The following is a 27,544-nucleotide window of genomic DNA, read 5'->3' on the forward strand; positions in this document are numbered from 1 at the left end:
GACAAAGAAAGCCCAGGATCCCCTACTTCTCCACCATCTTAACTCTCCCCCCTATATATCCTGTATTTTAACAAGTTTAATATCTGATGTCTTTGGGAGTTTTAAATATTTTTCTAAAAATTATTATTATTTCTGTTAGTCGTGGTGGCATTCCTTCCCATGTGTTTGATTAATAATTGATGGCAGTCCTGTAGACCTTACCTCAGAAGAAGTCTTACCTCAGAGAAGATTGTCTTCTGCTTCTGCTGGTAGCCAGCAGACCAGTTGGGCATCTTTAAACATACCAGACCTCCCTCTCTTACCCTATTACTGGGGTCAAGCTTAATTTCCTTGGTAAGTGTGCTGCTGTGCATCTGTCCTTAGGCAGCCCCACTACTCTGAGCTGTGTCATATTCAACCTGCTGCTCTACTCAGCTCTTTATTGTTCTAGCTCCAAGTTTTCTTATTGTTGTTTGGTTTTTCATTTGGTTTTTAGAGAAGGAGCAACAGGGGATATTCATGTTTGGCAGCCTCTCCTACCTCTTGTGAGACCACCTGTGGCTCGAAGAAAATGTCCTTTCCAGGTTTTATTTTTACTTTAGTGGAATGGAGACCTGCAAGCATCTTGTAAGATATCATACAAAAAGCTAAGGTGGTTAAACATTTTTAGACTGTTTATTTTTGTACCAAAAACATAAAAAACTAAAATAATACTGAAACTGAGAATAAATTAATATTCATTTTATAAAGGGTTAATAGACAAGTGTTTAGAGATGTCACCTATCCAAAATATCTTGATTCCTGAAAACACATCGCAAGCATTTGCTTATATTATTTTGAAAGACGTCAGTAATTCCTATACATAGTCACCTGAATGTTTTTCATTATTTTCTTTTATATTTTGTCTAGGCTGCTACTGAGGAAGAAAACAGCCATGGTCAAGTAAATGGTATTTTGAATGCTCCAAGCCTTGGTTCACCGATTCGTGTCCGCTCAGAGATTACTCAGCCAGACAGAGATGTTCCATTGGTGCGGAAGTTACGTTCTATCCACAGCTTTGAGCTGGAAAAACGTCTAACACTGGAGCCAAAGCCAGATACTGACAAGTTTCTTGAGACCTGGTATGAAATAGTTTTTCTTTTCTTTAAAGCTACTAAGAAAGATGCTATAGTTATCCTCAACATCATCATTACTAATTTCTATAATGTAAAGTCTTTCAAATAAGAAATGTTTGCATTTTTGTAGTACTGATTTGATTAAGCTCTCATCTCCATCCATGTTTTTATTATCTTTGTGATTCTTAATGTGAATTGTCTTATAATATTGTTACAAGTTCTTATAACACAGCTTTTGGCCTTGCAAGTTGAGCAGTGGGAACTGGTAATTTCATAAAACTAGGTACAAGTTAAAAACATTTTGAACTTACCTTGTTTGGAAGGGATCTCATTTATTGGAGTAAGAAGATGCAGTGTAGAGTTGGGAGTGCACAAGATAAAGAAGGTATTGTGCAGGAAGAAGGGGAGTTCGTGAAGGAGGGAAACAAGTAATTTATATACAAGGGACAGGCAGTTCAATTCAATTTAATGAAGGCCTTCTGTGAGTAAGTACTGTAGGAAAAATAGGCATGAATAAGTTTCTTCCTAGAAATAAGGAAAGGTGGAACTTTAGAGAGCTATACATAGGTAATAACTATAGTTCATGATTAGAAGTTCAATTATCCGTAAATTTTGCTAACAGAAGAATTGTTATATATAAATTAAAGAAGACTGCAGTAATACTAAGAGCCAAGTGACTAGTGATGGTCGCATGCCCTTCAGTGTACATCCCCGGTGGCTGCTATTGGCAATGAAATGTTAGAAGGACCATGTAATTGACTAACATGGTGTTTACTGTGTTTAAAGACAGTTCAGCCACTTCTGGCCTAGTCTAATCTGGCTTCCATTTTCAATCGTCCTTCATATATGTGTATTCTTCCTTACATGGTATTCATTCAGTCTCACAGCTATGTGATAGAAGCTATGTCTGTACATTGATATGGTCAAAAGGATGGATTTGAGATGGGGCAGTGCTTAAACATTTTGAGTTGTGGCTAAGATTGGGAATAAAGACCTAAATGCAATAGGAGTAAAAGCTTAGTTTGGTAAAGAATTAGTTTAACAAAGGAATGAAACCAAAGGGAGTCCATGTTGAGGGAAGAGCTGAGAAATAAAAATAAGGTGGAGTTAAGAGAAGTAATCCAAGAAAATGAACTCAAGCCAGAAGCTAGAATGAAAAGGGAACAGTTGAAGGAATTGAAACACCTAATTACAGACTTGGAAAGCAAAAAGTGTATTGCTTAAACTACTTACCTGAAGATGAGATCAGTTCTTAGAAGCAAGTGCAGCCAAATGGTCACACCATTGCCTGCCCCTCAGCCGGCAGAGAGATTCTATACCTCTATACCTCTCTGCCATCTGCCTTTTAATCCAGCCAAACTGACAATATACCTTGAAGCTTCCCCCCACCCCCTCCCGACCCCCCACCACTGTGTGCACTGCTATGTGCGTAGTGGACTGGGTGTGCTTGAGCAGGTATAGCAGCTTTTCTTTTTAAAAGTTCTGCCTTTGGTATTTACTTGAATGAGTACATTTACATATATGTCTGAAGAAGAAACACTTCAAGTATTTGCCTAATGCATACTAGCTTCTTCATTTCCTTTTGTAGGCCTTCTGGTGAAGCAAAAGCTAAATTTGGCTAAATTGTTCCTGTCCGCCAGAGAGAGGGCAGTGTGATTGAATTGTCAAAGAAAAGTTGAAATAGATCACATGAGTCAACCTGGTTAGGCTTCTCTTCTGCCCTGCAGCAGGAGAGCCATCTTCCTCCCATGGGCTCCATCTTCCCAAACAGGATTATGACACATAAAGCAGAACTTAATCAGCCTGTGAAACTTTCCTTATGTTTTATTTATATTTTTTTCTCTAACCTGTGTGTGAATGTTAGTTTTGTATAGAGCTTATAGGTTATGCAATAAATATTTTCCTAGGACAGTTGAGTAACTTCTCTCTGTTTTCTTAAGCCTGGAGAAAATGCAGAAAGATTCCAGTGCAGGAAAGGAATCTATTCTCCCTGCTCTGCTTCATAAGCCTTGTGTTCCCGCTGTGTCCCGTACTGACCATATCTGGCACTATGATGAAGAATATCTTCCAGATGCTTCTAAGCCTGCCTCTGCCAACACCCCTGAACAGGCAGATGGCGGTGCCAGCAATGGATTTATAGCAGTTAACTTGAGCTCCTGCAAGCAGGAGGTTGATTCCAAAGAATGGGTGATTGTGGACAAGGAGCAGGACCTTCGGGATTTTAGGACAAATGAGGCTTTAGGCCATAAAACAACTGGAAGCCCTTCTGATGAGGAGCCTGAAGTACTTCAAGTCCTGGAGGAATCGCCTCAAGATGAAAAGCTCCTACTGGGTCCTTGGGCAGAAAGTGATCATTTAAAGAAAGAAACCTCAGGTGTGGTCTTAGCACTTTCTGGGGAGTGTCCTGCCACTGCTGCTCCAGAGCAGTATACAGATAGGCTAGAACTCCAGGCTGGAGCTGCTAGTCACTTTATTGCAGTGACACCCACGAGTCCAATGGAGGCGCAAGCAGAAGGACCCCTCACAGCGGTAAGAAATTTGTTCCTATTATGTTTCTCTGCTATCCATTCAAGGTGCTGTTAAAAAAGAACTAACCAGTTCAACTAGCAATCAACTGAGATTGTTCAGCAGATGCCTAAGTTTGGGGATAGGGCGTGATGTCTGGAGTAGGTTCTATGTCAGTCACCCAATATGAAATTTCTCAAAACAAGTGAAGGTTTCCTGTCAGTGTAGCAACACATGAAATGTCATTATAACCTAATTTCAGAATAACATTTCTAATTAGTCCACAAGAGCTGTGTGTTTAGATATGACTTTTTAAAAGTTTGTAATTCTAAAGATTTTGAATCTCTGCCTTATAAACCTGGTGAGGAAGGCATATATAATTTGTACTTTATAGTGTACAGTTGGCTAGGTTTGATTCTTTTTGTTCTGTTTCTTTTTCGTAATCTCCACGCGGAAATTTCTCATATTTTACATTACTCTTAAACAGTAGTCTTCCAGCTTTGATGTCCACTGTGTAAAATACAGAGTCCCAGCCTCACTTCCAGAGCTTCTCCTTCAATAAGTCTGGGAGAGAGTGAGACCAGGAGTCTGCATTTTACCAAGTAGCTGAAAGCAGTTGTGATATAGGTCTTTTGCAAGGGAATTACCCTCAGTTTGGGCATTCAGCTGGAGACGCCTGTTACCCTGTTGTTAATCAGTAAGCAGTGATGCCCCGATGACTGAGAGCAGCTGGAGCCCCAGAAAAGTCAAATATGGAGGCAGTAAGGAACTGTGTACAGAGATCTTTGGCACCATCCTGAGGACAGGTACCTCTGTCCTTACATGGGTGGAAGTACCAGGTTTTCTCAAATTCCCTAATCATCTAGCAGCTGTCTTTTCCAACTCACCAAAAACAATGTTGTTCCCCAAACTGACATTTTTCTATTAGAACACAATTCCAAATGCAGGTGTAAAACAGTGAGAAAAGATAACAAAATTTGCTTTTGTGTCCTGCTTTGTAGGAATTCACCTGCACTTCGCCATAGGAAAATCAATGCCTGCCTCTTTCTACATCAGAGTTAGTCTTTTCTTCTTTTCCAGGACTGCTTTGTACAGTTATACAGGTTGTTCACTAAATAAAGTGGCCTAGCCCAGGGAGCAAGTAGGGGCTGAAACCTAGCCCAAACTTTGCTAACCAAACTGCGTTTTTGTGTAGGTCTGTCTCTTCTTTAAGGAAGCATCCTTTTTCAAATTGTACACAATGACCTATGGGCTAGAGTCAAGTCCAACCACCCCCCCTTCCCCTCATCCCTTTTTCCACCCACCTTCCCTCTTTCCATTTATTTCTCTTTCCATCTTCAGTTTATTCTTATCTTGGACTCTCTCATGCTATGTACTTGCCGTCACTCAAGCATTCTGGTGTACTTCCCTTCAAAAAGGTTTTCTAAGGGCCCCTGTGTGGGTCAGTCGGTTAAGCATCTGACCGGCTCAGGTCATGATCTTGCGTTTGTGGGTTCAAGCCCCATGTGGGACTCAGCTGACAGCTCAGAGCCTGGAGCCTGCTTCAGATTCTGTGTCTTCATCTCTCTCTGCCCCTCCCCTGCTTGCTCTTTGTACCTCTCTCTCTCTCTCTCTCAAAAATAAATAAACATTAAAAATTTTTGGGAAAAAAAAAAGGTTTTCTAAAGCCTTGGCTCCATTTCTCCTAGTATTGCTTTCTCCCATCAATACTGTTTTATCCACAGGGATTGTTCACATGCTTCTCTTACACTGTTTGCAACATTTTCTCTGTCGGGTTGTTGAAAGACTTGCATTCATTTATTTGATATTATAACTTTGGCCTTATTTTCAGATATCTTTAAATACAAGTATTTTTCTTTTTTCTTTCTTTTTTAATTTAAATTCAAGGGATGCCTTGGTGGCTCAGTCTGTTATGCATCCAACTTCGGCTCAGGTCATGATCTCACTACTTATGAGTTCGAGCCCTGTGCTGGGCTTGCTGCTGTCAAGCTCAGAGTATGGATCCTGCTTCAGATTCTGTATCTCCCTCTCTCCCTGCCCCTCCCCCACTCATAGTCTGTCTGTCTGTTTCTCTCTCTCTTAAAAATAAACATTAAAAAAAAATTTAAATTCAAGTTAGTTAACATACATTGTAGTCTTGGCTTCAGGAGTAGAACCCAGTGATTCATCTCTTACATATGACACCCAGTGCTCATCCCAACAAGTGCCCTCCTGAATGCCCCATCACCCATTTAACCCATATCCCCACCCACCTCCCCTCCAGCAACCCTCAGTTCTCTGTATTTAAGAGTCTCTATGGTTGGCCTCCCTCTCTTTTTTTATCTTATTTTTGCTTCCCTTCCCCTGTGTTCATCTGTTGAGTTTCCCAAATTACACATATGAGTGAAATCATATGATATTTGTCTTTCTCTGACTTATTTCACTTAACATAATTCACTCTAGCTCCATCCATGTTGTTGAAAATGGTAAGATTTCATTCTTTTTCATCGCCAAGTAGTATTCCATCATGTATGTATACATATGTATATATATATATTACATTTTCTTTATCCATTCATCACTCAATGGACATGTGGGCTTTCCTACTTTGGCTATTGTTGATAGTGCTGTTATAAACACTGGGGTGCACGTGACCCTTCAAATCAGCATTTTTGTATCCTTTGGATGAATACCTACTAGTGCAATTGCTGGGTCATAGGGTAGTTCTATTTGTAATTTTTTGAGGAACCTCTGTATTGTTTTCCAGAGTGGCTGCACCAGTTTGCATTCCCACCAGTAGTGCAAGAGGGTTCCCCTTTCTCCACACCCTCACCAACATCTGTTGTTAATGTTAGCCATTCTGACAGGTGTAAGGTGGTATCTCCTTGTGGTTTTGATTTGCATTTCCCTGATGATGAGTGATGTTGAACATCTTTTCATGTGTTTGTTAGCTATCTAGATATCTTCTTTGGAAACGTGTCTATTCGTGTCTTGTGCCCATTTCTTCACTGTTTATTTTGTTTTTGGAGTGTTGAGTTTGATAAGTTCTTTATAGATTTTGGATACTAACCCTTTATCTGATATGCCGTTTGCGAACATCTCCCATCCCGTCGGTTGCCTTTTAGTTTTATTGATTGTTTCCTTCACTATGCAGAAGTTTTTTTTATCTTGATGAGGTTCCAGTAGTTCATTTTTGCTTTTATTTCCCTCGCCTCCGGAGACATGTCAAGTAGTAAGTTGCTATGGCCTAGGTCAAAGAGGTTGCTACCTATTTTCTCCTGTAGGATTTTGATGGTTTCCTGTCTCACAGTTAGGTCTTTCATCCCATTTTGAATTTATTTTTGTGTATGGTGTGAGAAAGTGGTCCAGGTTCATTCTTCTGCATGTCTCTGTCCGGTTTTCCCAGCATCATTTGCTGAAGAGACTGTCTTTTTCCATTGGATACTCTTTCCTGCTTTGTCAAAGATTAGTTGGCCATATGTTTATGGGTCCATTTCTAGGTTCTCTATTCTGCTCCATTGATCTGTGTGTCTGTTAAAGTATTTTTCTTAACTGAAGGTCTCTAAAGAAATGTCAGCTGCATCACTTGTGTACTTATGTCTAAGGTATTAAACTTAACCATTTCCTTCACTTGTGGGGGATGAGATTAAAAATATATTTATGTTGATTCTGTTTTTGAGGCTTAAATTCAGAGTTTACTTTTGCAAAGCAGATGGTATTATTTCCTAACTTACTACAGACATATTAAATAGGGAGGGCTCCCAGTTAGCTTCTCCACATCTCTTGCAACTCTGATTATATGTTCTAGCTTGGATGATATGCTAAACTATATTACTGGGCTATCTGAATATTTTAAATTAAGACATATCCTGATGATAATGTTTGTTAGTTTGTATCTTTTTCACTCAGGCTCGTTTCTCTTTTATGATGATATGAAGGGAGAATATACCGATGTCTTAAAATATGTAGGAACTATATAAAAATAGGCAAAGCAAAAGTTTATCTGTTTACAAGCATAGTTGGCATAATAAACTAACCTGATGAAAACTTTATTAGTGCAGAGCTGTTAGCCTTGGTTAGGAATTCCCTTATCCATAAACATGAAACCACTGATTATCACATAGCATGTATAAATTTTTTAAATAATATGTTTTGAAAGATGGCTAAATTTGCTAGATTTGAAAAAAATTGGTTTGGGGTTACTGTTGGAAATTAAATTTTTTTCCTTGGGTAAACAGTGTTGATTGAAATTGGCTCACTGTCAATCGTTTCTAAAAAGCTGCTAAACATGGATTTACAGGGAGTAAATAAGACCAACCTTTGGCTTACAGGAAAAATACTAAGTTATGTTTTGATTAGAAAATGGAGAGGTGCCTGGATGGCTCAGTTGGTTAAGCATCTGACTTTGGCTCAGGTCGTGATGTCGCAGTCTTTATTTTTTTTTAATTTTTTATTTATTTATTTTTTAATTTTTTTTTAACTTTTATTTATTTTTGAGACAGAGAGAGACAGAGCATGAACTGGGGAGGAGCAGATAGAGAAGGAGACACAGAATCTGAAACAGGCTCCAGGCTCTGAGCTGTCAGCACAGAGCCTGACACGGGGCTCGAACTCACGGACCGTGAGATCATGACCTGAGCCGAAGTCGGACACCCAACCGACCAAGCCACCCAGGCGCCCCTATGTCGCAGTCTTTAAATTCAAGCCTCTTATTGGGCTCTTGTGCTGACAGCTCAGAGCCCGGAGCCTGCTTTAGATTCTGTCTCCCTCTCTCACTGCCCCTCCCCCACAATGCTCTGTCTCTCTTGTGCTCTCTCTCTCTCTCAAAAAATAAAAAAGAAACATAAAAAAAAAAAATGGAGAGACAAGATTAAGCTAGCATACATAAATAAGGGTAGAGAAGAAAAAGAAAAGAAGGGGTGCCTGGGTGGCTCAGTTGGTTAAGCATCTGGCTCAGGTCATAATCTCATGGCTTGTGAGTTTGAGCCCAACCTTGGGCTCTGTGCTGACAGCTTAGAGCCTGGAGCCTGCTTCTGATTCTGTCTCCTCTTTCTGCCCTTCTCTCACTCACACTCTGTCTGTCTGTCTCTCTCAAAAATAAATAAACATTAAAATGATACAAAAAGAAAAAGAAAAGAAAATGAACTGCTTCTAAAAGAGGTCTAAACCACTGGTCCACGTGACATTGGGTAATCTCTGTTAGTAGGGAGGTTGGATTTGAAATTTAATACAGGAGTGGAAAAGTTATTTCTTAAACCGAGTATCAAGGCAGATTGTACCACATGATCTCATGGTTCTAGATGGTCTTTTAGAAATCCAGTGCTTCAGCGGTGCTTGGGTGGCTCAGTTGAGTAAGTGTCTGACTTCAGCTCAGGTCATGATCTCACGGTTTGTGGGTTCAAGCCCCACATCAGGCTCACTGCTGTCAGCCTGTCAGCTCAGAGCCTGGAGCCTGCTTCAGATTCTGTGTCTCCCTCTGTCTCTGCCCCTCCCCTACTCATGCTCTCTCTGTCTCTTAAAAATGAATAAACATTAAAAAAAAACATTTTTTTTTAAAAGAAAGAAAACCAGTGCTTCATTTTAATATTACCTTTGGAAGTAGTATAAATATGACTGGGGAATGATAATATCAACAATATGTTACCTGTTGCCGTGTAACAAATTATTCCAAATTTAACGGCTTTATTTATTTTATAAAAAAGTTTTTTTAATGTTTATTTTTAAGAGAGAGAGTGTGGGGAGGGGCAGAGAGAGAGAGGGAGACAGAATCTGAAGCAGGCTCTGCACGGACAGCAGAGAGGCCAGTGTGGGGCTCAGACTCATGAACCATGAGATCATGACCTGGGCCAAAACGAAGTCAGTCACTTAACCAACTGAGCCACCCAGGTACCCCTCAAATTTAGCAGCTTTAAACAACAAAGTTATTTCACACTTTTCTGAGAGTTAAGAATGTAGGAGTGGCTCAATCTAATGGTTCTGGCTCAGGGTCTTTCATGATGTTGCTGTCAAGCTGTCAGCTAGGGTTGAAATCATTGTAAGGTTCAACCAGGATGGGAAGATCCACTTCCAGGCTCACTCACATGACTGTAGGCAGACCTCAGTAGCTGTTGGCCAAAGGCTTTGGTTCCTCACCACTTGGGTCTCTCCATTCTTGACAGTGGCAGCTGACTTTGTCACTGAGTAAGGAGAGAAGGAGATAGAGAAAGGGGAGTGGGTGGGGTGGTAGAGCCAACATGCCTCCACCATGATAGAAGCCATAATTTCTTTTATAACCTCATCTCAGAAGGGCATGCCATCACTTCTGTCATATTCTGGTAGTCACACAGACCAATCCGGCTACAGTGTGGGAGGGCCTATACAAGGGTATGAATACCAAGGGGCAGAGGTCATTGGGGGCCATCATAGAGACTGGCTACCATATTATCTTACATCCATATTTCATAGAATACTTTTCATAGTTGATCCTAACAGCGACTCTATGGAAGAAGCAGAGGGAAAATTATTGTCCTTTTTTGCACTGATGACACCAAACCATAGGACAGGGAGATAATCTGTAAAGAGGCAGATAACTAGTGGAGTACATTCTGTGTTCTGTTCCTCACATCAGGGGATTATCAACATTTGAAGGAATTTCCTCTTTGACTTGTTTCTTAGACACTGAGAAGAAGAAAGGGGCTGCGAGTCACAACACACACGGGGAGCAAGACAAAATGGAAAGGAGTCACATAATTGTTTTGTGATCTATCTGGTAGTCAGCATCTACAAAGAGGATTCCTCTGACTGTATTTACAGGAGTACCAATACCAGTACTATAAAATTCAAATCAGCAGTGATTGCATTGCCTTAATTCTGTTCTTTTCATTCCTTCAGTTCTATTCAGTGTCTCCTGAGTTCCAGGCTCTATGCTTTACCCCAGGGATAAACAGTTGGCACCAGCCTTCCAGGTTGGCACTGAGGGCCTATGTCTAACAGTTACCTTAAACAACGTGAAGTGATTCTAGTGGAGCTGTGTACACAAAGGAGGGCACAGATCAATCTACCTAGGACTGAGGAGTACAATATTGGGTGTTTTTATTTTCTAAACTTTTCTTTATTTTCTAAGTTTTCTTACCATGAAAAATGAAATTTTGAAAATACATTACTTTCATAATTAGAGAGGAAATAACAATTAAAAATATTTTTCTGGAAAGGTTAAGGTGCACTTCAAAAATAAGAGGACTCTGAAGGATGAATTAGTTTGCTGGAGGGAGATGCAGGGCTGTGAGGCAAAGAACACAGTATGTGCAGAGGCACAGAGACTTGAAGACCACAGTTCAGAGCATTGAAATAAGTGATTGAGAGTCTTAAGTGCCCTTTCCTTAGGGCAAAGGAAAGGGGCTGAAGATAAAATGCAAAAGGTAAGGTGATAAAGGGCATCGGCCTGCTCCGCTGAGATGTGTGGGTTGTGGGACAAGAAACTGCCAAGATTGAGGGAGGGGAATTTTATTCAACAATTATCCAGCATCTACTGTGTGTCAAGTACTGCACTAGGCATCAAAAGAATTCAGAGCCCAGTGAGTCTCCTCACTGCTTCCAAGCATCTTCAAGCTAGTAAAGGGAAACAAATGAAGTGTTATTGATGCTTTGATAGAAATCTGTAGGTTATGGAAGTTGGGAATAGTTGAACTAGAGTGACCCCTGAAGTGTCTTCCAGTATTATATGAAGGGGCTTGAAAACTGACCATGAAATCCTGTAGTCAAGTATGTGATGTGTAATTGCAGGCCAACCAAAAATATTTTTACTTCCGTCTGTCTTTTCTGTGACTTCTATTCTTTGGTGTGGGGTTGTGGCCTGCTTATGATTTTTGGTACCCCCACGAAATTCTCATAGTTTCAAATCCTGCTAAAAAACACTTGAACTATTAATGATGAGTGAGTATCTCTGAGAAATGGGTAATGGGAAGGGGAAAAGCAACTTTTACTTTTTGTTTACTTCGGCTCGAGGCTTCAGGTTTTCAGTTTTACCTACCTATGTAGCACATTGCTGCTCTCTCCATTCCTCCTCTAGTCAGCCTCCATATTCATAAGCCAAGCCACAGTGTAACAACATCTTCAGCAATAGTAAGCAACATGGTCAGAGTAAGCAACAGGGATAAAGAGTGAGAGAGTGGGACATTCTGTTAGCAGATAGGACCTCTTTTTTTTTTTATGTTTATTTTTGAGAGACAGAGGGAGACAACATGAGTGGGGGACAGGCAGAGAGAGAGGGAGACACAGAATCTGAAACAGGCTCCAGGCTCTGAGCTGTCAGCACAGAGCCCGACAAGGGGCTCGAACTCACGAACTGCGAGATCATAACCTGAGCCAAAGTTGGACGCTGAACCAATTGAGCCACCCAGGTGCTCCCCCGATAAGGCCTCTTAATACTCAAATGTTATCACTGCCGTGTACTCACTTTTTAGTAATAAACATTTGATACATTAAAAACATGGTTCAATAATAGTGTTTTAGTTTCATTCATAAGTTTTAACACTTGTATGAAGTGTCACATAAAGATGCTTTGAGCAAAAGAAGCGTATAGTGGAATTTGAATGGCCCAAAGAAATGCGAATGTTTAAAATTTAATTTTTTTTAATAGACCAGGAATGTGTTCATATAACTCAGTTATTCTTGGCTATAGTGGGAACTAATAAATTATTCTACTACCGATATATCGTAAATTATTTGTCAAAAACCAAAAGGAGATCTAGATATTTCATATATGACATTTTATTTGGAAGAGAGGCTGTTTGGTATGCCTGTTGAATTTCCCAAAGTTTTTATTAATAACATTATACTCCTTGAATGAGATAAAAGTTAAAGGATAATTATTTATAAGTTAAATGTAAATAATAGTTTACAGTTTACTGTCTCTTGTTATGTGGCCAGTTGTAAACATGGGGTAATTATAAATAATGAGGCTGCTTTATCTGAACTAAAAAGTAACGAGACTGAGGTTAGTCAAACTGAGTAGCAGGCATTAATAAAACTAATATGAAAGACATGGAAAATATTGAGGTCATTTTCTAGTTCTGTAAAAAGGTGTTTACCTTTAGAGAACCAGTTAGAGAACAGAAGAAAGGCACTGATTGAATTCATGCCTTAATGAAGTATTTGTGAATTATAGAAATTAAAGATATAAAAGATGCATATGGCTTCCTGGCAGATTGTTAATTAATTTCCAATTATGGGAAGTGCTTTTGTGTCTTACAGTCTGAGGTCAAGGAATCTGTTTTCAGATACACTTAGAATTAGCCTTTTCTTTCTCTGTATTCAGCTATTGATCTTTGGTTTTCTCCTTTTATCTCATCAGATAATGTTTTTGCAGACTCTTTCCCAGACTTCACTTGAGAGTGTAGTGCATGTCAGAATGCTTTGCTATGCTATGTATGATTTCAAAATCCTTAAATCCTATCCCTGACTTTTTTTTACCAAGGTTTTTTTTCTCACTTGTGAAATTTGTGTCAACAATAGTACCCAATGAAAATACAGGGCAGTTATGAAATGAAATTTGTAGAAATGATTTTAGGAACATTTTAGAAATTTTAGGTGCTGTAGAAATATTATATGAGCATATTTTATGCAGTTTTTCATAATTGCTCAGAATCTTTTTCAAGAAAATAAATTCTCCTATCTGATGTTCCTGTATCTTACATGTGTAGAAGACTGTCACCCCTTTTTTCTTGCCACACATACACATCCATTTATGTCCTGAATCTAAGATGAATTAAGCTCACAAGTGCATTGATTCCCTAGCTCTAATCTCAGAAGATCATTGGAATGTTTTTCTCTAAACACTGCTGAGTTTATTTTGGCTGATATTTCTGAAATTACATATAATAATGAAATGACTGTTGTTTTATTTTGACTGTAGGTAGAGTCATCTCCCTTGTTATTTGACATTTATTGTAACTTCTTACCTGGTTTTCTTATCACCCTGACTCCCAGGTCTTAAAAAATACATTTCGAATAGTAAATAACTATGTATTCTAGGTTTCAATATCATTTTTTAAAATATACTAGCAAATTGTCATCTGCCTGAATGAATATATTTTAGAACAATGAAAAAGAGATACAAGTGTAAAGTGACTTCCTGAAGGGCAACAGACCACTAGAACTGACTCCCTTTTCCTGAAGGTCATTAGAGGTCTGGGCTTATTGTAAGAATTCTGATCTGAACCTAAACAGCCTGTATGCAATTAATCAGACAGATGCTCAGGACACTGGTTCCATTCAGGAGCTATTTCAGGAAATTAGTTAGGTGTTTTCTCCTGGGCTGGACTTACGACAAGCTTTACATGTCTTTTTTTTTAAATGTTTATTTCCTTATTTTCAAAGAGAGTGAGCAGGGGAGGAGCAGAGAGAGAGAGAGAGAGAGAGAGATCCCAAGCAGGCTCTGCTCTGCCAGTGCAGAGCCTGATGTGGGGCCTGAACCCACAAGCTGTGAGAACATGACCTGAGCCAAAATCAAGAGTTGGACACTTACCCAGCTGAGAGCCACCCAGGCGCCCCAAGCTTTACATGTTCTTAAACCTGATTGTATTCCTGATATACAGAGGAAAAAAATCCAGACAGTTTCTCTGACTCTGGAACTACACCCATTTCTTGATGTCTTTGGATTAAGATGGGATCTAAGTGAAGTCTCCCATGACAGCTCCACATTCATTTTGCTTTGAATTCAGGCCAATTTCCATAGTTTCCCCAAAACATAATTGGTTTCATTAAGTAATTTGACTTACTTGATTTCTCAGAAAGGCTTTTTTCCTTATCAGTGTATGTGGTTGACATTTTCTGTCTCCTTACATGTCACTTTTTTTTTCTTACATGTCATAAAATGTAGAAACTTTAGGAGTCTTAAGAAAGGACATTCTTACTAGATACTGTATCTATCTCATTCACATAGAATTGAAATGACCTCAGTGGAAGGACGGTAGAATTTATCATAGGCTTGTCTTTAAAAAATTAAAGAAACTAATGAAACATAAGGAAACATCTTTGCAAGTCTTTGCTTATAAGAAGATAAAATATTCCTAACATTGTTTGATTGCTAGGATTTATGGGAAACAAAATGCATGTAAATCCAGAGTTTTTAAACTTAGAGTAATTTGCCAATGATTTTTTCCTGTAATCCTATATCTGGATTCTGGCAGGAAGTAGCTGGCACACTGAAGGGGGCTTAGAATTTAATGAAAACAACTTTTTACGGATGTGTGGATAGACTAAAGAGAACCAACAGGACCGTCAGTAGAGGGAGTCAGTTTTATCTTGAGTCCTGCAAGAGAAGGAAGAAGGAGCAGAAGCTGGGAGAAGCGCCATGCAACAGCAGCTATGGCTAGAAGTGGTAGAATGTAGTCACCACCAATGCTTGCTCCTCTCCCTTGGGCAGGAAGCAGAGAGAATTAATACCCAGACCTTTCTCTCCTCAACTCTCTGATTCTCTGTTGGTGCTTCCCATTGGGCAAACCCAACCAGAAATCAGAAGGCAAGGGAGCCTGGATAGTGCAGTGTATAGAAATTCATCTTCCAGAGCACAGAGCAGGCTAAAGTAAAGGCAGGGATGAGCCTAGACAGAGACTGTTTTATGTAGCTCCTGAGTAGGGGAGCTTAAGTGTCATGTACTTTGACTGAGAATTATTCATTTTAGGTATGAGTTGGACAGACCTGGTCAACATCTGTGTTCCTCTAATAAATTAGAATTTTAAGTATTAAATTTCAAATCATCCATCTTCATTAATATTCCACATTATTGCATTATGTTTTTTCTTCTGTGTCTCCAGATTACAATTCCTAGACCTTCTGTGGCATCCACACAGTCAACTTCAGGAAGCTTTCACTATGGTCAGCAGCCAGAGAGGAGAGACCTTCAGCCTGTTGAGCCCACTGTAGAACTTTACTCTCCACGGGAGAACTTCTCTGGCCTAGTTGTAACAGAGGGTGAGCCTCCTAGTGGAGGAAGCAGAACAGACTTGGGGCTTCAGATAGATCATATTGGTCATGACTTGTTACCCAGTATTAGAGAGAGTAACAAATCTCAAGACCTGGAACCAAAAGACCTCGCTGACCATAACAGACTGGCTGTGAGAGAATTTGAGAGTCTCCCTAGAGAAACCGAAGAGAAAAGCATTCTTCTAGGATCAGATAATGAAGATGAGAAGTTAAGTAAAGGACAGCATTATATTAAGATCGCCTCTCTTCCAGGAGACTTGGTAACTGCGGAAAGGGATCACTCAGCTACTACTGAACCTCTTGATGTGACAAAGACACAGACTTTTAGTGTGGTGCCAAATCAAGACAAAAATCACGAGATAATGAAGCTTCTGGCAGTTGGAACTTCAGAAATTTCTCCACGAGTCATTGACTCACATGTTGAAGGACAGATAGGTCAGGTGGCAGCAATGCAAAAAAGTAAGCTATCTAAGGATGATGACATCAGGAGTGAAGACTTGCCAGGTCATCAGGGAGACCTGTCTACTTTTTTGCACCAAGAGGGTAAGAGAGAGAAAATTGCCCCTAGAAATGGAGAATTATTTCATTGTGTTTCAGAGAGTGAACATTGTCCACCATCCCGAAAGGATGTGGTTAAGTCATCTTTTGTAACTAGACACAGCCGAATCCCTGTTTTAGCACAAGAAATAGATTCAACTTTTGAATCATCCTCTCCAGTCTCTGCAAAAGAAAAGCTCCTCCAAAAGAAAGCTTATCAGCCAGACCTAGTCAGGCTTCTTGTGGAAAAAAGGCAACTCAAGTCTTTCCTTGGGGACCTCTCAAGTGCCTCTGATAAATTGCTAGAGGAGAGACTAGCTACTGTTCCTGCTCCCTTTTCTGAGGAAGAAGTCTTCACTCCCTTTTCAAGACTGGCTGTAGACTCACACCTGAGCAGATCAGCCGAAGACAGCTTTCTGTCACCCATCATCTCCCAGTCCAGAAAGAGCAAAATTCCAAGGCCAGTTTCATGGGTCAACACAGATCAAGTTAGTACTGCAACTTCAGCTCAGTTCTTGCCTCGGCCACCACCAGGAAAGCCCCCTACGAGGCCTGGAGTAGAAGCCAGGTAATGCCATGTGTTCTGTGTTAAGTGTGTAGTGTTATTTCTGTGTCTGCTTGATTATGATATATCAGTGGTTTCATTTCTTCGTTGCCTGTTTCTGATCATCTACTTCCTTCCCTGCCTTTTCCAGCCTTTATAGCCCAGTGTATAAAAGGGATCATAGTGATTCACATTAATTCTTGCCTCTTCCACTTTCTCACAGTGTGACCCTTAGTTTCCTCATCTGTGAAACAGGTCTTACATTTGCCTCATGGTTTGGGGAGGATAAAATAAGGTTGCATACATATGGAGCTTTGTGCTGGGTTTAATTAGCATGCGACAAAGGTTACTTGTCTTCTAGTCCATTTTAACTAGATACTCCATTATAACAGATGTCATTATGATGTCAAACTCCAGTGAAAAAGACTGTGTCTATAATTTTTTTAATTTTATTTTAGAGAGAGAGAGAGTGAGAGATAATGTGTGCAAGCAAGGGAAAGGGGCAGAGGGAGAGAGAGAGATCTTAAGCAGGCTCCATGCTCAGCATAGAGCCCAGTGTGGGGCTCAATCCGATGACCCTATTATCATGATCTGAGCCAAAATCAAGAGTCGGACGCTCAACCAACTAAGCCACCCAGGCACCTCCTGTGTCCATAATTTGATGAACGGGTCATGGTAACCATGTTGTTTATCTGATTATAATGAATTAAGCAACTGCAAAAACCCTGTGGGCAGTTTTCCTAGGCCTGATACATACGGCCTTACAAAAGTATTACTTCAATATTTACTGTATGGTATACTTGTTTATTGAAGTATTCTTATGTATAATTGACCACAGAGTGATTTTATTTATATGTGTGTGTGTGTGTGTGTGTGTGTGTGTGTGTATATATATATATATATATATATATATATATATGTACATATATATATATATATATTTTTTTAAGTTTATTTAGTTTGAGAGAGAGAGAGCATGTGTGGGCTTGCATGTGTGTCCAAGCCAGAGAGAGGCAGAGAGAGAAGGAGAGAGAGAATCCCAAATAGGCTCCGCACTATCAGTGTGGAACCTGACAAGGGGTTCGGACCCATGAACCTTGAGATCATGACCTGAGCCGAAATCAAGAGTCGGATGCTTATTAACTGACTGAGCCATGTGGGCACCCCAAGAGTGATTCTGTTTTAAGGAAGGGGGGAAATATTGGGAGGTGATGAACCAGTTAAGAATGCTTTCCTTGGAGCCATTACTCACTTTCACAGACTAGAAGGGTCTAAACCCTTGGAGAAGAAAGAGAAAAAGGATGACCTTTTACCTAAAACAAGGTGAAAATCAATACATTTACCTGAAAACTAGAGCCTGTTACGGGTAGTACAGTAGTAGGTCTCCACCTGTTATATGGATTCTGAAGTGTATTAAAGTGAAGTTCTGTCTGTATCATTACCCAGCAGAACTTGTTCCCCCAGGGTAATGGTAAGTTTAGACTTGCCCTAAGGTTTCATGTTCAAGGGTAACTAAACACTGGATTTTCAGTGCCAGTGGGACTACAATTCCATGGGGAGAATGGTGATGTGTAAACTGCAGTCATTTGAGACATTTTAAAGGTGATTCCATGAACTGTAGCCACACATCCCCTCTTCCTTCTGCTTTTCTTCTGTACTTAATAGAGATAATGTGTCTGTGGCTTGAGATGCTTTGGACTGCAACAAACAAATCTTGATTATCATTTATTATTTAGCACTTTACATGTCCCTCAAATGTAGCACTTGGTAACCAAGCCAAGCATGTGGCATTGTGCCAGATATTGCAGAGCTGACCGGTCTGGACTTCATCTGGGAGTTCAGCAGAAATGCAACTTTCCCACTTAGGTCCTGGCACAGAAGACGTATTTTATTCCCTTCTTCAAGTTTTACCATAAGATCCGTGAGGGTAGGCTTAACCAGAGTGAGTTTCATCATGTCTGAATAAGTAGATGGTGAAAAAGGAGGAGGAGAGAAAATTGAGTAACTTGTTGCTGACACATGATGGTGATTGATGGTGGCTGTTTATGTCCCTGCATCCTGCCAGTGATCATACAACCTTGGAAGTTCTCCCACTTCCTTCTATAAGGAGTGGCATGTCTGCAGTTTGCGGTTTAAATTCTTTTTTAACTGAATGGATTTTAGCCCAAGACAGAAAGACATTTAGGGCAGAGAAGATACTGCTATTCATATGAATATTCTCTAGATTTAGAATTCTAAGGCCCAGGTCCATTGCCAGTAAGACAGGGCAGTCAGCCCCCAAACCCAGCTCTGCTGAATCTCAGACTGTTGTCAAGGGCGGAAACTGAGGCCCCAAGAAACCAGTGACTACTCTTTTCCTTTTGGAAAGTATTAAATGAGGTTGAAAAATACTTTTATCTGTATTTCCTGCTGTTGGTGAATATAGTTCATGTTGAAGACTTACATCGTGGGGCTTAATGTTTGCATATGCACATGCCACATTTCTGTCATGGGAGCCTTAAACAAAATGGTTTACTCTCTCTCTCTCACTTACTAACATGCTAGAGATGTTTCAAGTTGAAGAGCAAACCTGCCTTAGGAGGAAAGGGACTAACAACATTTAAGTGCTTCTGAATGGCAGACATCCAACTAAATACTTGGGCCACTGTTCTCAGCTGCTCAGTAATCCTGGGAGGTAGATAGCATTCCTATTAAAAGCTAGGAGAGGTTACGTGAACTGCTGCTGAGGATGGGATTTATGGAGCAGCTGTGGAAAACAGTATGGGATTTCCTCAAAAAATGAAAAATGGAACTACCATATGATCCAGTAATGCCACTGCTATTTACCCAAAGCAAACCAAACACTAATTCGAAAAGATATAATGCACCCCTGTGTTTATAAGATATGCAGACAGCCCAAGTGTCATTGGTGGATGAATGGATAAAGATATAGAGTGTGTGTGTATGTGTGTGTAATAGAATATTGCTCAGCCATAGAAAAGAAAGAACATGGATTGGCATTTACAGCATAGATGGACTTAGAGGGTATTATGGCAAAGGAAGTGATTCAGAGAAAGACAGATACCATCTGATTTCACTTATATGTGAAATCTAAAAAAACCCAAAATGAACAAGCAAACAAACAAACAGACACTCATAAATACAGAGAACAATTGGTGGTTGTCAAAGGGGAGGGATGGGTAAAGTAGGTGAAGGGGGGAGTACAGCAAAGGAAATTTAGTCAATGATATTGTAATAACTTTGCATAGTGACAGTGACAAAACTTATCATGGTGAGCATTGTATAATGTATAGAATTGTGAAATCATTGTGCTTTATACCTGGAATTAATATAACATTGTATGTCAACTATACTTTTAAAAAAAACTAGGAGAGGTTAAATAATTTGTCTAGGGTCATACAACTGGTGTGTGAAAGAGTAACTCTGTTTCCTGTGTTTGCTGACTTGACTCACATCAGATACATTATCATTTGGGACATTGTGACTTTCTGGACTCACTTGAAATGAATTAAAATGAAAAGAAGTCTTCTCTGTTCCTTTAAGGCTCCGCAGATACAAAGTCCTAGGGAGTAGCAATTCCGACTCAGACCTTTTCTCCCGCCTGGCCCAAATTCTTCAAAATGGAACTCAGAAACCCCGGAGCACTACTCAGTGCAAGAGTCCAGGATCCCCTCACAATCCAAAAACACCACCCAAGAGTCCAGTTGTCCCTCGCAGAAGTCCCAGTGCCTCTCCTCGAAGCTCTTCCTTGCCTCGCACATCTAGTTCCTCACCATCGAGGGCTGGACGGCCCCACCATGACCAGAGGAGTTCATCCCCACATCTGGGGAGAAGCAAGTCACCTCCCAGCCACTCAGGATCCTCCTCCTCCAGGAGGTCCTGCCAACAGGAGCATTGCAAACCCAGCAAGAATGGCCTGAAAGGATCCAGCAGCCTCCACCACCACTCGGCCAGCTCGAAAGCCCCCCCAGGGAAGAGTAAGTCAGCCACTAAACTCAGCAGATAGGAGCTGGGCTGCATCTCTGGGAAAGGTGTGAGGTCTTCCTCCTAAACCTGATGCATGTGTGTCCTTGTACTGTCTATTTAAAAAATCAGTGTTGATCTTCTCTTACAAAAGAAAGTAACATAAATTATTTATAAGAAGACATAAATATATGATAAGGAATTACCTAAGGCAGGCAGCAAGCAGATCAGGAATCCATGCCTTTGCATAGGAAGGGGCAATCCAGCAAAATCCAAGGGGGAGATTAAATGAACTCTTATTTTTTAGCTGCCTTTGAAACAAAGGAGTTGAAGGAGATGGAATGGAATTTTAAGGGGTTTGGCCTGGTATGTTTGTTTTTAAGGCATTGCTCAAAGATTATATAGCAAAAGTGAAACTTCTTGTTTTAATATTTTTATTCAAACTTCCCAACGTGGGAGAGTCAGAATTGCTCTAATATTAGGATATATAACAAGTCTGTTTCCTGGAGACCCAGTGCTCATACACACATGGCTTGTGTATTTATCTAGTGTATTGAGAGTTCACACCTTTACTTTGCCTCATGCCTACTACCCTCCCTGGATTTCACAGTTTTTAAAGTTAGTGTATCTCACCTGATGCAGTCTCTCTAATTTTAACAATACATTCTAATATGCTTTCAGCAGCACATGATGAAAACTTCAAATCCAGTTATTTTTTTTAGTCCCCTAATATTTTTCTGTGGAGCGGCAGTTCTTAGTATATTTTTATTGTGAAAAAGAACTACTGAAACTTAGGTAAAGGAAGAAGTCTAAATAGAGCTACTTTCCAGGCTTCAGTGCTTTAGGGAGAGAGGAACAGAGTGAGGCTAATACCATTCAAGACAAAAGAACCCTCTTCCCCTCTGTTTCCTCCTTATGGAAGGAAGACCGACCAGAGTAGACCTTACTTTCTTAGGTCTTCCGGATACCAGCTATTTCCAATATCAACCTCAAAGATGATACCAGGGAAATACACTGCTGCGGAGTGTGACTTTATGCTTTTAGATATTTAGAAAGAAAAATAGAGAGAAATTAGGTACGTTGTTGAGGCTTATAATCCTCAAACTTTGTATTTTATACATTTAGCCAATAAGGAACAAGTATCTGGGGAAATAAATTTAGGCTCAGTATTTATCTTTTAATGTTTTATTACCTGCTTCTCTTGTGCTTTAGTTTGAATATTTGGGCTTTTGGACCTGATTTCCTTGTAACCTCAATTTATAAAGCTGTGAGGAGGAGCATATTCTGATTTCACTCTTCTAGTAACAGGAATCAGGCAAAAGTAAATTATGCTAGATTTTTCAAATGGGCTCTTTTCTACTCTGTAGGTGTTTTGTGTTGTAAAGACCTTATTGAGGTCAGGTAAATTGGTCTGCTTGCTGTTGAAATTTGCCTTCTAGCAAACATCTGTGCTTTCTCTTTGACCTTGTATTTGCTGCCAAAGCTTAACATGGTTGAATTGGAAAAAAAAAAAAAAAAGAAAAAAGAAAAAAAAGAAAGAAAGAAGTGTATTTCCTCACTAAGTGAATACATTCTAATGCTGCATCAAAGCTGCCCTGAAGCTGCACTGAACTTCTCTCGTTCTCTTTATCTGTGTTGAGCTTTTTTTAAAAAACAAAAAACAAAAAACAAAACGAAACTCAAAGCACTGTTGAGTCCTATACGATCTCCCATAAGAAATGTAGCATAGTGTGGAATCTTAATTTCTCTCCGGTTTCAAGCACTACAGAGGAATGCAATAGATAAGACATATTTGCTGTTTAACTAAAGCAACTGTAATATTGGAAGACCAGTCCTTCTGTATTATATTGTATAATAGTTGCTATAACACTACTTGCATGTCTTCATGGTAAATGATATAAATATTTATAAATATATAGAGAACCATATGCTTATATAAACTCATTCTTTCTCATTCTCCATTTGTAATTTCAAGATCACAGATGGTGAAATTCCTTTCTATTGTGTGCCTCGCGTACACTTGGGCCTTGCCTGTCTTCATTTTCTGAAAATATGTTCTTGGCATGGGACATTTCAGATTCTTCTTGCCTTCTTTGTGTAATAATGCAAGGGTTGGCAGCCTTCAAGCCAAGATAGGTTATTTAATTTTCACTTTTAAAAGATTTTAATAGGGGAAAAAATTACCGGGACATGCTTGTAATACTCGTTCAAAAATTTGTCATGTTAATCACATAATTCTGTCCTTATGGTTAAAGGGGATAAACTGGAATGATAATCATGGGTCTGACATAAATTGATTTTTTTTAATGTCTTAAAATTGCTATTCTTCGTTCCTCTTTTCATCTCACAATTTTTTTGGGTGGTGGGGGAGTGGAGTAAGGAATTATCTACAGTTCCTTAATTATCTACAGTTAAGGAATTATCTTTTTTCTGTTGTATTAGCTAAATTGTGCTAAGGGTAGCCAGCTTTAAATCCTGACCCCTGTCATCTGAAATGTGCCAGTCATTGGGAAAGCTGATGAGGCTGCAGTTATGGTGTGTGTGTTGTTTTTAACTGGTGTTTCTCTTCTAGCGGTCAAAACAGACAGTGATGGCAACATGGTGATTGGATGTTTTCTCTCTATGGTTTCTTAATTTTCTCCCAGCTTTTCTACTGTGTTGCCCCCTTTTCTAAATGGCCCTGACGAACTCCAGATCCAGAGAGAAATAGCCTCAGCGTATAAGAATATTTTATTTTGCATGTGAGGAAAGAGTTAACCAAAGATGTTCTGCTCTGATACTTTCAAAAGAAAACAGACTAGTTATCGCTTAAGTATCAATAGGTCCACCTAAAAGGACTAGCTGATACAGAGATTTACTTCATGGTTTTTAAAAGCATAGTTTGTGCTTTTAGAAATGTTAGAGGTCTCAGGCTAAAAAGAGAAGTTGGCAGCCCTGAGCAAAGCATTTTTGGCCCAAGGATTTTTGTTTTTGTTTTATTTTAAGGTTATGGTATGGAGAATGGGTTGGTTATTTGTTGTTGTTTTAGTTCCTTCTTTTTTATTTATTTTGGTGTGTTTTGTTTTTTGTTTTTTTTTTTAGTGTTGGCATATTTCAGATCTCAGTGACAAACACAGATCAACCAAGCAATTTTAAATCAGTTTGGTTATTCTACCTAAGAAACATGGCCATTAATTAAAAGTCCAGCCAAACTATACTAATATAGTATGGGGCAAAAGTTAAAATTCTCTTTTGAAAATCAAGTGCCTCCTGGTTTCTCTTCTCACAACAAAATGGCAAACCCTAGTCACACTTGCCCTTACACCGTCATGTCCAGTCTCTGGAATTATGTGTGGAGCAGAAAATGGATTAGCACTAGCTCATTCCCTGTAGGTAGCATTCTTCTTACATTATGCTGCCAAATCTCCAGGGTATACAGACTGTTTGAAATATTAAAGTTTCACCTGAGAATCTTTTGCGCAGCATAAAGGCATTTAACTTTAATGTATAGTGAACAAAGGAAAATTGGATCATATCAGGCGTAAGCTTAAAGCACAGCATGTAAACATCTTTGAATGGTAAGTCTCAGGCAGGTGCCCTTATTCCCAACTTGGTATGCAAGCTGGCCTTGCTGACCAAGGGCACCATCATACTTACTGTTTCTTAAGTTGCATGTTGTGAAGGGAATGTTTTTTGTAAAAGTTGCCAAGTCAGTCCAGTTCTAAATAAGTAGCAAAATGGTCATTGATACCACTGTTGTCATTATCCACTTTGTATTATTTGCTTTAAAATACTAAGCAAATCTGAGCTGCTTCCTGATTCAGTGGACTAGTTGTGCAGTATCTCTTTCTTTTCAGCTCCCAGCCACTAGGGGAACTTGAAGTTCTTTGGTAATCATCAGAGATTCCTTCCAGGCTACAGATTTTTATGCAAATATTTCTATAGTTGCATTCAATCTACAAGGAAAAAGTGTACATTGGTGCATGTTTGATAAACCCACACGCAGATAGTTAAAACTATAATTAGTTTTTCTATACCCCATAGTTTTGAATTAAAAACAGATGCTTTTCCCCCAGAGGGTTCTTTGTTCTAGGAACTACATTCTGAATCTAACATTAGGAATTGGTGAAAGGAGAAACAGGATTGGGAATTCAGAATTTAGTGACTTAGGGAAAAAAATGCATCTTATTCTGGCTATTTGAAAATATATTTATTTGTAGATAAGTCTAGATTTAGTCTTGGGAGATCAAAGTTTTTTACATTTTAAAACTTTTTTCATTCCCTTAGATCTATCCAAACATGTCATATGTTAGCGAACCATTTCTTCTCTCGTGTTCATGTATTTTGGAATTAACTTGTTTGCATTCACTCTTTTATATTCTGCCCATTTCTGTTTATGTGCATTTACCACAGATGTTTTGGGACGTTGCCTAAACGGAGACATATTTTGGCACCTGTATCACTGAGGAGATAGAATGGTTGATGACAGTGGCATTGTTTAACTTTCTTGAGTTTGGGTCTGTACAGTTTATTTGCAGAAGAGCTACTCATCTATGTTTTAACACAAAAAGTATTACAGGATTGAGGCACGTAACCACAGTGGTAGTCGTCATATGTCAATATTTACCCAAGTTCTGAATCCAGAGGTGCAGATTTAGACCTTAACTTACAGAAGGGAACATGCAGCAGCTGCAGTCCTCAGACTGTATGGGAGGATGTGGTGCACAGAAAATGCCAGGTGCTTTTTAGGACATCCTGCTTCCCTGTCCTCATCCGATAGAACTCTGGTGTACACCTCGAGGATGTGGGAGGAATGTAGAAACGTCGTACCATTAGATTTCTCAATAGTTTGGCTATCCCTTTGGAATTAGGAGAAAGTGAACCCAGATAGTCGTGGGAGCCTGCAGAATCTGCTGCCAGCAGTGCAACGGAGAACTGCAGGAGGTATATGAGAATTCCTATAGTTTTTAAGTGACTCCAGGACAAGGGACAAGGATCCCTATTAATTTAAAGGAGAATTTGGATGCTGCATACCTCAGTCCCTGAGAAATCCCTGGCTGGACATGAAATGATGACATTAGCGTCCTGGCCCATCACTACATTGCCTAATTGAGTTGTGATTATCTGCTCTGACTTTTAAAATGTAAGTTGGATATTTAATTATTCCGCTTGAGCAAATTTGGATCAGAAAATGGAAATGTGTGACAAGATCAAGATCACTTTGTGGTTATTATACACAATCTTCAAAAAAGGGAATAGCCAACAAGTAACATTTAGTAATAATTTGAATACTTCTTACGCTTTGCTGGATCTTTGGTTTTAAGGAGACATGTAAAACAAGTGAAGCCTTTTCCTTCATTACCCTGTGAAATTTTCACAGAGCCTGCCTCTTCAATTGGCAGTGACAGTATGGGCATAGTATGTATCACTGGTGATGCTGACACGTCTCTTAGATACTCTGGGCCAGTGGTTCTGGGTTCCTTGACCTACAGAATAGGATTCCATAGGCAAATCTTTGAGCCCATGTGACTATAGAATTTGCCAATGACATCGTTTTACACACTAATGATAGATAGGAATTTTACCTCTTTTCAGTAGTTTAATACCGTTTCATATTGTGTACAAAAATGTTCACTCACCCAGCTAAAAACATTGAGTAAACCCAAGGTTTTAATATAGACTGTCCTTGCCATATGATACTTTCTCCCCACCTTATAATACACATTTTTAAATCCTTCCAAATTCATTCACAGCACTTCACCATATTTGGAGTCTGGGTATTCTTCACTCACCCATAAGAGATAAACAAGGCTACTAGAGCTTGAATGTGATTTATTTTAGGGAGTAAAATTCTTGCCATCTTTCCCAGGAAGGGAAAGCCCGTAGGACTTTTCATAACTGTTTTCTTTTTAAATGACTCACAAGATAGGTAAGTTAGTTCAGTAAGGTAAAAAGCATTCAGAAATAGTTAGGAAGATCACAACACTGTGCCACCTGCAGCTCTGAAATTGGATTGAGTGAATTGAACAGAGAACAGATCAGAGAACCCACGTGGAGTCCATGCACTCCCTCCCTCCTGCACAGTTCTTGGTCCCCCTCCTGACTCCATTCCTAAAATTGCCAGTGTCGATTTCATTGGGCCATTTGTTTACAAGTTTAACAGTTTTGGGGAAAAAAGAGGGAGGGGGAAACATCTAGTTTTGACTAGATATAATTCTTGAAAGTTATGAACTCTTGGCAACTGTTATATCAGATTGAACCACAAACTGGAAGAATTTTCTTGTCAAGCAAGACCAGTAAGGTAGAATAGAGGACTTTAATAATCCCACAGTTTTCTCCCTTTCTCCTCCTCTTCGTGAAATCAGAGTGATGAGAAGTTGCTCTTTGAAATACCTCCAAAGGTATTGTATTGACCTTTTCCCTCCAAGCAGCCCTGTTTATGCATTTTTGCTCAGGCAACCAAGGACATAAGAGTATTGGCAGAAACACAGAGTGCTTTTGTATAGGCCATCTGTACATAAAAGTGTAATTATTTATTTAATTTTCCCATTTGTATCATATTAAAGCTTTGTACAGTGTTTTAAGTTCTGTTTTAAAATTATTTTGTATTTTATTTTTATAATCTAGTAATAAAATATTCATTCCGCATGCAAACTCTAGTTCTGTTTGTGTGATGGTTTGCTTTCAAAAGCAGGAAATAATATTTTTCTGATTTAATAAAGTTATTGAATGCACCAGAGGTTACAAGATCAACAGGGAACAGAAGGTGTTACTATAAATGCAGTACCACATCCAGAGGTGACCTAGAAAAAGAAGTCCTGGACTGAATAGAAGCTAGGTGTTCAGTATCCCTGCAGATAAAAACGAGAGTTCTGGGATATGAGGAGATGGTTTCCCATGTAATAAAACTGAAGGTGAAGTAACAAAACTGTGTGTATTAAGATCTCCTTTTCACTCCTTCATCCTCTGGCTGGAGGTA

The 27,544-nt window shown here is 39.4% G+C and overlaps 1 protein-coding gene across 7 annotated transcripts in view; it reads left to right on the forward strand.

The window, feature by feature from the left end:
• The window catches only part of TTBK2 (tau tubulin kinase 2), a 166,688-nt gene extending 139,346 nt beyond the window's left edge, over positions 1-27,342 (forward strand). For all 7 annotated transcript variants that reach the window (XM_042942273.1, XM_042942272.1, XM_042942271.1 and 4 more), the window contains 4 exons: positions 889-1,100; positions 3,035-3,623; positions 15,374-16,647; positions 20,167-27,342. In XM_042942273.1, coding sequence (XP_042798207.1) covers positions 889-1,100; positions 3,035-3,623; positions 15,374-16,647; positions 20,167-20,629 — 2,538 coding nt within the window. In that variant the 3' untranslated portion in view covers positions 20,630-27,342. The remainder of the gene's footprint in view (positions 1-888; positions 1,101-3,034; positions 3,624-15,373; positions 16,648-20,166) is intronic.
• Positions 27,343-27,544: the final 202 nt, after the last annotated feature.

The sequence above is a fragment of the Panthera leo genome, chromosome B3, assembly GCF_018350215.1.
Source record: "Panthera leo isolate Ple1 chromosome B3, P.leo_Ple1_pat1.1, whole genome shotgun sequence".
NCBI lineage: Eukaryota > Metazoa > Chordata > Mammalia > Carnivora > Felidae > Panthera > Panthera leo.